Source organism: Paracoccidioides lutzii (assembly GCF_000150705.2).
Source record: "Paracoccidioides lutzii Pb01 unplaced genomic scaffold supercont2.8, whole genome shotgun sequence".
Taxonomy (NCBI): domain Eukaryota; kingdom Fungi; phylum Ascomycota; class Eurotiomycetes; order Onygenales; family Ajellomycetaceae; genus Paracoccidioides; species Paracoccidioides lutzii.
This window is the reverse complement of record NW_015440954.1, coordinates 1,070,829-1,082,661: the sequence shown is the minus strand read 5'-3', so window position 1 is coordinate 1,082,661 and position 11,833 is coordinate 1,070,829. Positions and strand designations below refer to the sequence as shown.

The 11,833-nt window shown below is 41.0% G+C and overlaps 3 protein-coding genes across 3 annotated transcripts; 2 read left to right on the top strand and 1 right to left on the bottom strand.

Moving 5' to 3' along the window:
* Nucleotides 1-1,031: 1,031 nt before the first annotated feature.
* Nucleotides 1,032-1,704, top strand: PAAG_03288 (hypothetical protein; the record flags this gene model as incomplete). The annotated part of the gene is made up of 3 exons (XM_015844910.1): nt 1,032-1,101; nt 1,164-1,452; nt 1,575-1,704. The coding sequence occupies 3 exons, from the start codon at nt 1,032-1,034 to the stop codon at nt 1,702-1,704; spliced, it is 489 nt and encodes a 162-aa protein (XP_015702116.1).
* Nucleotides 1,705-4,460: 2,756 nt separating this feature from the next.
* Nucleotides 4,461-4,643, bottom strand: PAAG_11730 (hypothetical protein; the record flags this gene model as incomplete). Its single annotated transcript, XM_015847323.1, has 1 exon — nt 4,461-4,643. The coding sequence occupies one exon, from the start codon at nt 4,641-4,643 to the stop codon at nt 4,461-4,463; it is 183 nt and encodes a 60-aa protein (XP_015703112.1).
* A 1,279-nt stretch (nt 4,644-5,922) lies between these two features.
* Nucleotides 5,923-8,687, top strand: PAAG_03287 (hypothetical protein; the record flags this gene model as incomplete). The annotated part of the gene is made up of 2 exons (XM_015844909.1): nt 5,923-6,613; nt 7,084-8,687. The coding sequence occupies 2 exons, from the start codon at nt 5,923-5,925 to the stop codon at nt 8,685-8,687; spliced, it is 2,295 nt and encodes a 764-aa protein (XP_015702115.1).
* Between the last annotated feature and the right edge of the window lie 3,146 nt (nt 8,688-11,833).

Below are 11,833 nucleotides of genomic sequence, written 5' to 3'. Positions count from 1 at the left end.
AAAATATGCCTAAAATGCCACTGCATCCTCGCGACGTTTGCGGTAGCACAGATATCTTATCCCTAAGGGCAAGTCTCTCCCCCCTCTTGTGGGCTATCAGGGTCAGGAACGAGAATCGCTTGTGCGTTGTACAGCCGTTTATTCGTGTTATCGACGTCCTGAATCATGGATTTCATATGAAGTCCCCCCGGAATACAGAATATGTATGTGCATGCACACATCGGACGTAGGTACCCAGGTACTGTTGAAGGTTACATTTCCTGAGAATGGTAACCTTTTCCAATTTTTCTATTTTTTAAACCAGTCCATTCTCCCAGTGTGGAAGTTGGGAGAGAAAAGTGCTAAAGAGCGACTTGAAAGGTTATCCATCTCACTTGCACGTATTATTAATGAGGAAGAATTCTTCTTCCAGCTTTTCTCTTTCAAGATGTCATCTGCCATCGGACGTTGTTTTTCCATGATTCAAGGATATGTTATTAGTTTCTCCAGTTCCAAATCCAGCTTTCGAATAGTAAGATTTCATTCATGCATTGATTTCCTGGGTTTATTCTTCTTCATTCAACAAAGTAATAGGAAAACGTCTGCTTGAGGATTAAAAAAGAAAAAAAAAGAGAAGAAAAAGAAAGAAATGGAAAAGAAAAGAAAAGAAAAGATAGGAAAGAAGCAAGGCATGATACTGCTTCATATCTCCTATCTCCAAATCTCCAAACAATCAATGTTTGAAAAACAGACAAGATTAAACTCGTCATTCATTGACATTGTTTAATGAGAGTTTCCCAATCGCTCATGCACTCCAATCACGCAGGAACAGCTTTTCAAGTTTCTTCCAAATAATGTGCTATTGGATGCCGTGGGTAGGGAGGACCTTGAGGATTCCTATCTATCAAATTTCCGTCGTCTTCTAGACCTTGTGGCTTTGATTTATTTTTAACAGGAACCGTGCTGCCGTCCGCTCGCTGTCTTGAATCCGTTCTCAAGGGTGTTGAGCAATTTTGGGGCCCTTTACGATTAAAAATCATGTAATTGAAACAATGAATAATGATGATGATGATGATGATGATGATGATGATGATGAATGCCCAACAAGGCTCCAAAGATCTTGTAAGGCCCTGTCGATCTCGCTCCTCTTTTCTTTTTGGTGTGTTATTTTTCTCCCCTTTTAGGGCGATACGAGCAAGAAGGGCGCATCCCAAATATTAGGCTGCTTGAAGTAACTTGCATTGTCTTTCGAGGACGAAAATGTACCGGTTACGCATTAAAATCAATCGAGTTTATCAACTGCGAGAAGAGATTATCGGTTACCTCTTTTCAATTCTCGGGTGCGACAATTATCTCGACCAACTCTCAGTCACCCACCAGAAATCCTGTGGTATGTGGTATGACAATTGATGCATTTAAGCAAAAGATAATAAGACATCCGACTCCAATTAGAATACAGCGGGGCATCGAATGGTAAATCTGTCACCCCCACTTTCACTCTTCTTGATCTGGGTAGTTAAAATGCCATAGGAATTTATCCGTCCACTTGGAACTTTTCATGCTAGGTGTTGTGTCGTCATTAATGATTATGGCAGCTTGGCTGGAGGAAACGTCAACGCCCTCCATCTGGTCTTGAGGTCGGACCGTCTATCGGAATGTGATAAATCGGAAGTATGGACACCCGTACTCCGCATAATGCACGTAGATGCATGGCACAGGGCATAGGTTTTAAGTGGTCCACGGGTGATCTCTGTGGACCCATGTATATATGTGTGTATGCACTGTGCCTCCTCCATCCTCGCACTTGTGAAACAGAATGATCAGAACATCACAAATCGGGAAGTGATGGCGAGAGTGACTGTTATAAGATGTGTCGTAAGGTGACATGGTATCCATGGATCAATAGATGAAAAGTGGAATGACAAGATTTAGGCACTGTCTGCAGTGTCCGCCAGAGTCATTCCACCCAGGAATATCGAACCCAAACATAGAGATGTTTCATATTCAACCAGGAACCAGATTTGAAACTAGGGTATTTAGGTGAAGTTAGACTTTAAGAGCAAGAACAAGATATCTGCTCTTCATTTAAAATACATGACCTCACCCCACTATTAATATGTGGAGGTTTCATATCTCTCGTTAGTTAACTGTTTTCAAAACCTAGGAATTTATATAAGTTGGATGAACACGGCGCGGTCCTTTGAATGGATGCATAATGGGAAGAATGCCACTCTACCTCGATTCTCTAACAATCTGTCATAGAACTTGGTGTCGGGATTGGTATTGACTTTTGTCAACTTGGATCTTGAATTAATTAATCTGGATTCAAATATCAAGTTACGATGGTGATATTTTTTCTTTGGAACACGGCTGCTTTTATCATCATATCGATAATCCACGGAAATGATGCAGCTGCAGGTCATAGAATCTGTAAGACCTTTTTCATCTTCCTCCTCTTCCTCCTGCGATTGGGACGTACGAACTTGAAGATATTTGAAACTGTTTCTGGTTGGGTTGTGATCGAGACGCTCATTATGATGCTTGTTATAATTTTCTTATTATTTTCCCGCTGTAAGGTACCAGGGGATCATGCCAATCATAAAGTAGAGAAAGACATGCGTGGAGCCGGAATCATATGACAAATTTTGATAAAATTGAGCATTGACATCCTCGAATCACACGAAGAAAGCTGAGGAACTCGATGTCATAGGTCCAAAAAATCAGGGACAGCCACAGCTGTGAATCTGTGATAGACCGACTGATCACCATTCCACATATGTATTTCATTTTTACCTTTGAATAGTAGAGAATTTTAATGCGGATAATTTCATATTATTCTCGATGATTGGGCGAGCTCTTCCTTTTTAAACAATCCTCGAGTTAACCTCCAACCTCCAATAAACTGGCTGAAACGAAATGCTGAAGCAAACAGAGGTTGTTCGCCCCGCTCCAAAGAAGCAGAAAAATAAGGTTTCAGGAACCGCAATCTATGTTGTACCATGGAAAATAAAAGTAAAATATAAAATCACCTCCAGGTCTGCGGCGAGCCACGGCCTAAAAGCATGCTTGATAGTTTCCTCACGAGTCAACCTTGGCAGCAGGATTTACAACGGAAGCCAGGGACTAAAAATCCAGCACGAAATGCTTACTGGATGACAGGTGCATAAATGGCAGAAAGTGGCAGAAGTGGCGATAATGCGCTGCTCAGCATTGGATGAGATGTGTGGCCAACACCTTTGGCTTCACAGGTCAGTGAGCCCACTACTGCAGGTCGAGTTATCCTGGGTCGCTGGCCGCTGGACGATATGGAAGAAATGCTCACATTCTTATTTTTATGTGAGTTTCTGGACTTGTTTAAGAATAGTCTAGATGGGTGAAGCATATCGTCGTAGTTTTAAGTCCCCTCGCGGTCCTTTTAGTCGATATCTTAGCACCCGAATTGTGCCTAGGTAAACTGTGAATAGCGACCAGTTGGAGACGAGAACCATTTAAGGACCCTTGCGTCCAACCTCCGCATAAACCCAGACACCTTAAAATTGTCCAATAAAACAAGACCAAGAGAGGCTTACGGTGCCACAGTGGAGGGAGTCAACCCGGCCCACTTTTGTCTCTGGATGAACTTGTCTGGGCTTTTTCTGCACCACCAGATCAGCGAATTGCAACCTTTTGGTAGCAGTCTTCAACAGCAGAAGAGGGGCACCTCCACAACGCACCTGCGGGATCAATTCATCCATCCATTTCATGTGTGTCTCCCTCATCTCTGTAACTGGTGGAAGGGATGACATATAAAGAGGTCGCTTGCTCTTTAAGGTTCACCCTACAGTGCCCTGTCTGACCCCATCTCTGACTCTCCTTAGATTCGATCATTATAAGGAGCACAGAAACCTTGCACCGTTTGCTGGAATATTGTCACCGATGAAACCCGGGTGAATAGAGCACATGGGTTTCTTTTGGACAGGTAAACCATGTCATCGTAATGATTGATGTTTCCATCGCTCTTCTTTTGGGTCATCCCAAGGCCTTTGAACTGTGCGTAGTAACCAAATCATGATCTTTTCCAAGTTTTCCTAATCTTCGATAATAGTTTGTCAAGGCAAAAATATAGGAAGAGAAATGGGCGGGAGCCCAGTGCAACCTAGCTAGCTGTACGTAAGTGCGTAGGTCGTCTCCGACTAGCCTCTCACGCTCTTCCATTTCTTTCTAAGTGATCAACTGGGTTCATTTTTTATTAGTGGTAGTGAACTCAACCTGAGATCTGCAGGCCACGGGTGGATTCATGGATGGGGTCAGCAGAAGTGTAAAAATGGTGCCAAATCAAATAACAATAAGATGCCTATTTGCTGAGCCATCCACTCACGTCAGTCGCCCCAGACTAGGGGGGTGGGTAGCGTCTCGACTGAGTGGGTGCTTGAGTGTTTGATGCTTGCCGCTTGGTGGGAGCTGCTCGTGGAGGAATCGCTGCTTAGGTTGCTGACTTGCTGCTATCTGCCGACGGGTGGTGGAGGTTTGGTGGTAGCGGGAGTGGGATTGGGAATGGTTGTGCTGCTGGTGCTGTACCTGGTCTCACTGGTGGCCCATAGCCAACCCGCCAACCACTCATTGCGGTCCGTTGTCAGTGATGGTCGCTCGCTGGTCCCTGGAGGTTGTGTCCTGACTGACTCCATTGTGGTGTGTTCCTGTGTACAGTGTCTGTGTCTGTGTCTGTGGTGTGCGTGTGCATGTGCCGGTGTGGTAGCTTGTCTTTGACGCTGGTGTTCCAACTCGTCTCTCTCTTCCTCACACATTCTCTCTGACTATGACCCGATGTCCTGTTCTGCACGCCAGGCTGGGCTACTTTCTGTCATATCACCCTCTCTGCTCACTCCGTCACTCTTTTCATCCCGCCCGCCTTTGCGCAGCCTGGTACTAAATATTGCTCTAACTATCGTCGTCCATTTTTCTTTCTCTTCCATCCATATCTTTCTCTCTCTCTCTTTTTCTCTCCTTCTCTCTCTCTCTCTCTCTTTTTTTTTTTTTTTTTTTTTTCTCCCCTTTTTTTTTTCCCTCTCACTTCTTCGTTTTGTCCGTGGGCCGTTCAGTCCGTCCCTTTTAATTTCATTTCTATTTCATACCCTACACCTTTATACCTTACTATTATTATTACTTACTTTTACTACTATTCTCTTTTATTCTTTTCTTTGGACCGTGTTAGGCTTGGCCTCTCTGTCTTGCTCGAATATATCAACAGTCCTTCCTTTTGATCCTCCAGCTGCATCTACTCTACATCGACACATATACACAACACAAATACTTACTGCAATACTGCAATACTGCAACACTGTACTATGCTTACTCGATAATATTATCACGCCACGGTCCTTTACTACTTCAATCGCCAGTGCGAACTGCCGGATCCAAACATACAAATCAACCGTACCTCTCGATCGCCGAGATAATCGCAACTCTGTTCCTCTACTGTCCTGTCCGCCCGCTAGTCGCTCTTTTTTGGCAGATCTCTACATTCAATAATTTGCCTTTATTTATTGATTTTTATTTATTTATTATAACGTTTATCATCATCATCATCATCATCATCATCATCATCATCATTATCATTATTACTATTGCCTATTATTCCTGCGTCTTTTTCGCATGTACTATTCCGACTTCCATTCTGTATTGCCTCATATCGTTCGAAGCAGGCTCGACATTACCTGGAGCATTGTATCTGAGTCGAATATCCTCGACTTAGTTCCTAATTGTTTTGTTTTATACCGAAAGCCTTCTCTTTTCGGTTCTGTTTAATCATATCGGTAAGTGGGATGCGCGACGAGAGGGGGAGAAGGGCCGACTTGAGAGTCCTGTATCGGATCGAGGACAAAAAAGACCTCGACCGCTTGAGCAGTTCTGTACTGATTCTTGAGGTTGACTGAAGGCATTTTCCATTTTTAGATCAAAGCAGTCATGGAGCCCAACTACGCCATGCATCCAGCGCCAGTTTCCGGGACATCGCCCTTTTATTACTACAATCCGGATCCGGATGCTCACAATGGGCCGCATGGGCACTTTTCAACCCATCCCTCGGAGATGCAACAGCAGCAGCAACTTCAGCATCCGAACGGGCACATGCCAATATACCCAAACCAACCTGTTCACCAACTCCATCACCAACTCCATCACCAACTCCAGCAGCAACAGTTACAGCAGCAACCTATGCAAGAAAAGCACTCGGGATACATGCACAATCCGCTCCCAGCCCAAGCTCAACCCCAACCCCACCCTCAACTCCATGCCATGAACCTGCTCAACGGCACGATTCACATGACACCCACCGCATCACCGCAACCACTGCATCTCAAGCCCAGCATCGTGCTGCATCAAGGTTCCCCCTTGCTAATTCCGCTGGACACCTCGTGCGGCGGGGATGGCGCTGATCTGTACGGCTTCCCGTCTACGCCTCCATTGTCGTCATCTGGAAGTACGGTGAGCAGTCCACCCTCCAGCTGCGGGGGGATGCAACACACGCCTGTGAATGGGAACTTTTTCCAGCTGGAGACAATTGAGGGTGTGAAAGAGGGGTGTCAGAGTGAGGTGCAGACGGAGATATTGGCTAGTTTGGACTGGGGGAGATCGAGTTCGCCGCCCATGACGCCAGGTACGTGTATTCGATTTTTATTATTTTTATTATTTTTTATTTTAAAATGTTTTAGGTTTGGATTTGGTCAAGAGATGAGGTTGAAATATGCGTTGAAAATTTTTTAGAAAAAAAAGGGGAAAAAAAAAAAGTAAAACGAAAAAAGAACTGTGTGATGAGAGTTGTGGGGAGGAAAACAAAAAGCCAAGGCATTGTCTGGAGGTTCAATCAATCATTTTTGTTTTTTTTTTTTTTTTTTTTTTTTTTTTTGGCAGAGGTTTGGCTGCTTGCTGGCTGCTGAAGCTGGGTCGGTGAGCAGCAACACCAAAACAATATGCAAAAAGAAGAAAATCAAAAATCAAAATCAGAAAGAAAATAGAAAAGGAAAAAGAAAACAAAAACCAGAAGAAATCCAGAAGAAAAAACTAAACACAAAAAAGGACCGTTATTTTAACTGATTTGCTGTTTCTAATATGTTCTGTTACTTCCAGTGTTCATCCGCCCCCCTGGTACAGGTGTTGGCGGTGCCAGCGTGGGCCAAGCCGGGGCCAGCCACCAGGCCACCCAGGGCTCGCAGGCCACACAGGCCACCCAGACCTCCACTAGCACTTCGTGTCCCTCCCTTTCCCCTTCCAGTTCGCCCTCGCCCACGCCCATCCTCAACTCCTTTCTCCTGCATCCCCTTTCGCCCTCCACCCTGGCCCTCAACCCGTCCAGCTCCGACTTCTGCGACCCCCGCCAACTCACTGTCGAATCTTCGGCACATTCCTCGTCCTCGTTGTCCTCGTCGTCGTCGTCGTCGTCGTCGTCGTCGTCGGATTTTCCTCCTTTGCCCTCGCTGTCGCCAGAGCACCACACCGACCACGACCACGATACCCACAAATTTATCCTGGGCGCTGGCACCGACTCCCTCCACCCCCACGATCTCTCCCACTCCTCTCTGAGAGATACTACCGATCACTCCGAAGATAACCTGGGTAACCTACCGTCATTTGACAATTTTTCAGATCTCGACTCTGAAGACGAGTTTGTCAACGGGATTATCGACTTTACCCCGACCGAGAACACGTTCTTCCTAGGCGGCAAGCGTCGACGCGTAGGTTCCTTCTCCCGCAACAACGACGGCAACGACAACGACAACGACGATCTCATCAGTGAACAGAGTCTAGAGGACCTCGAAGACGAGGATTTGTTTGCCCGCTCTGATCTGCCGTTGCTGCCATCCGAAGTCCCAGACGCAGCTGACTCAACCACCGCTAACATTTCGATAACCACAATCCCCTTTGCGACCGGTGAGATGAGGACGAAGAAACGTCCAACACCCCGCAAACACATCAAACACCACTCATCCTCCGACAGCGAGTCAGATACCCTTGGCTCCATCATCAAAGCTGCCCAAGCCAACGTCAACAGTCGTGGCTCCAACACGCACACCGACACCACTACCCCGTCGTCCCAACAACCCCAGCAGCAGCAAGAACATCCATCAGGCGCACCGACAAAGGAGTCATCTGAAAGCAACCCACAAACCTCAAGCTCGTCAGATGCCACTATCCCTGCCCCGGTCCTCCCCGTCAATCGTCGTGGACGTAAACAATCCCTCACCGAAGACCCCTCCAAAACCTTCGTGTGTACGCTATGTTCTCGCCGCTTCCGACGACAGGAGCATCTAAAACGTCACTACCGCTCCCTTCACACTCAAGACAAACCTTTCGAATGCCACGAGTGCGGCAAGAAGTTCTCTCGCAGCGATAATCTTGCCCAACATTCCCGCACGCACGGTGGCGGCGCCATCGTCATGGGCGTCCTCGACGCGCGAGACGTTCATCACTCAGATCCATCCTCCCCAACACACCATCACAACCATAACCACGGTCCCAGCCACAGTCCCAACCACAGCCCAAATCACAACCACCACTACTTCGACGACCAGGACGCTGGTGCCCTGGGCGCCGTGCTCTATGAGGCTGCCCATGTCGCCGCCAACAAGTCCACTACCAGTGAATCATCAGATGATAATGACGGCATATCTCCGATACCCTTCACCGATCGCAAGCGGCCAATCAAGAAGCGCAAGCGGGAGGAATCTGCGTAATCTCCTTTTCTATCCATCTCCCTCTATCTCTCCTGATTTCTAAGAATGAAAAAAAAGAGAAATACTACTGATAATACGGGACCTGCTATACGATGCCCATGCGACCAGGAGATTACATATTTTCCTTTCCTCTCGCTCACAACTTCTGTCCTTCTTCCTGTGATTATAGATCTTGGGACATGCATGCATGCCTGCATGGATGGGTTTCGACTTGGAAACATATCTTGCATATCTAAACCAAGACAAAACCCTCCTACAATACCTCTGTTGTCTTTTGTTTTATATCTACCCCTGGTGTGTGTGATCTTGTTGAGTTTTGCTGCTATATTTTACTCAAAACTACTGGCGTCCGGGAAATTTGTGTGGTGAGCATTTGAGAACCTCTATCTCTTTATATACTAATTCCCATCTTTCGTTTCATTTCTCTTTTTTAATTTCCCTTCCTTTTTATACATATATATATAATATCAATCGACACATCCTCAATCCTCAAGTAACTCAGCACTCTTCCAAATCGGAAATATGAAATCCCTAGGAAGAGACTGCGTGTGCCTTGTATTGAGGGTGGAAGCTTTTAATTATTTATTTTCTGATGACGATTTTTCTTTTTCTTTGCAGTTTGTCGTTTTATTTCTACTTTACTCCTGCACTCTAAATAAATGGAAGAGTATGCGTTGGAGTAACGTAATACCCTTTTTTTTTCTTTCACTTTACTTCCGTTGGGGAGGGCGGGGAGAGGACAGAGTTTCATCCATCCTCTGTCCTTATTCATTTCTGTAAGGGCTTAGGGTTCTTTTGTTGTCTCCCATCTCGTTTACATTTCCATTCGCCATTTATTTCTCGTTTCCACTTTTGTCATGTTTGGCTGCTGGTCACGAAGACATGATGAATCAATTGTTTTGATATCACCACCCCGTGTGCTCTGTTTTTGTTTGTTTTACACTATTCTCCTCCAGGGCCCTGTTTCCCCCCCTCCCCGTTTTCTGTCATCCTGGCTTCTCGTATTTTGTTCATTATCTGAATGTAACTCAATGCATCTCTCTTTTCTCTACCTGTATGGATTGTGAGTGAAGTTCTGCTGGGAGATGGAGTAATCCCTGGTAATTTTATCTGTCTCATGTTTCATATTTGACCTAAATTTCATTCTTTCATCCTGGTTTGAATTTTTTTTGTCATGTCATTTGCGGTGTTAACGTATTTCACAACGGTCTGAGACACGCCATACCTGAGACATTTTCTCACGTGATATACTTCAAGTTCTAGCAGCACCAATTAAAATAAGCAGCTTCAACCTTATACATTCATATCAACATATATTCAGCAGTTATAAGTGGAAATTAACTTGTCTTAAGCTACTTTAGCTATCAAAATTCAGATATTGAATTAGTAAAGGCCATATAATATTTCTTATTCAAGTTTAAACTATTATATTACTAGTTATACAAAACATAATGTTGATTTGAAAACACAAAAACTACTATCTTCTGAAGAAGATGCTTTTACATAGTGAATTTTATGTATTTTCTATTTTAATATTTAAACTAGTAGTTTACAGGATATGTCAAGTAAGCAAGTAAATTAAGAGTTACTAAATAGAGTTTTATATCATATGAAGAAATGTCTCAGTTTATTGATAAAATAATACATTAAAAGTTGAATATGACTCATGTCAGATTTTTTTAAAATCATAATTAATTCTAATTAATTATTTAATTTTTCAATTTAAAATTTATATTTTATTAAAATATTATATAATTAATTTATTAGTTTAATTAAATAAAATAAATAAAATATAAAGAATTATATTTTTTATATATTTAATATTTTATAAAATTATATTAAATATATTTATAATATAATCTATTTTTTATTTAGTTTTTTTTAACTAAATTATTAAAATTATTATAATTTAATTAGATTTTATTATAAAATATATATATTTAGTAATTATTAATTAAAATAAAATAAATATATTAAATTTAAAATATTTTTATTAATTATATTTAACTTTTAATATATAAAAATATTATTAATTTATAATAAAAGTTTATTAAAATCTATTATATAAAAAAATTAAATTTATATTAAATATTATTTAAAATAATAAAAAATTTAATTTATAAAGCTATAAAACTATATAATTAAAATATTAATTATAATTTTATTTATTTAATTTAATAATAAATTTATAATAATTAATTAAGTTAAAAATATAAATAATTTAAATAAATTTTAAATTTTATTAAATATAAATTATTTTTAATTATAATTTAAAAATAATATATTTTAATTATTATAAATTATATTTTATAAATAAATAAAAATTAAATATTATAATTAAATAATTATTATTTAAAGTTTTAATAACTTTTTTTTAAAATATTATAAATAAAAATAAACTAATTATAAATATTAAAAATTTAAGAAAAATTAATTTAATAAACTTTTAAATAATTAAACTAATTATAAATAAATAAATAAATAAATAAAAATAAAATATCTTATATAATAAATAATTATTTTAAATATATATTATATTAAAATTTATATACTATTTAATATTTAACATATCATATTAATATTACATTTTCATTCAACCATATTATTCTCAATATTAAAGTTGTAGGTTGGTTAAGATGAAATTAAAAGGCCAGGATTAAGTTGTTAAGAGAACGGAGTAAGAGTCTGAGAACTATGATAAAATCACTACTTTTGAGAAATCTATATGTGTGAGATAGTTACGTGTGAGATATGATTAATAGTGTTTGCAGTTTTAATAATGGCATAAAGCACGCTGAAGGATTTTCAGGCCGAATTTTAAAGCGCTGTACGCCTGCTGTCTTTTGCTCTCCTGCTGAAGACCGAAAATGTCCAATGAATTGAAAAAAACATAAAAATTATTTGGGAAGACAAGAGGATATTCTGCTTTTAAATCTAATCGATTATTTGTGCATCTATATCTATATCATTCATGGTCTCAAAGGAATATCTCTTGAATCTGAAAATTTTTAAAGTTATTTCAAGCTATCGAATGGATTCTTCTGTGGCTTCACGGAACCCTGCAGCTTCATTGATTACGCTTACATAATCAAGAGGCAATTTCATTTTCGATCGCAACAAGCTTCGCTGTTTTCTTTCGCAATGGA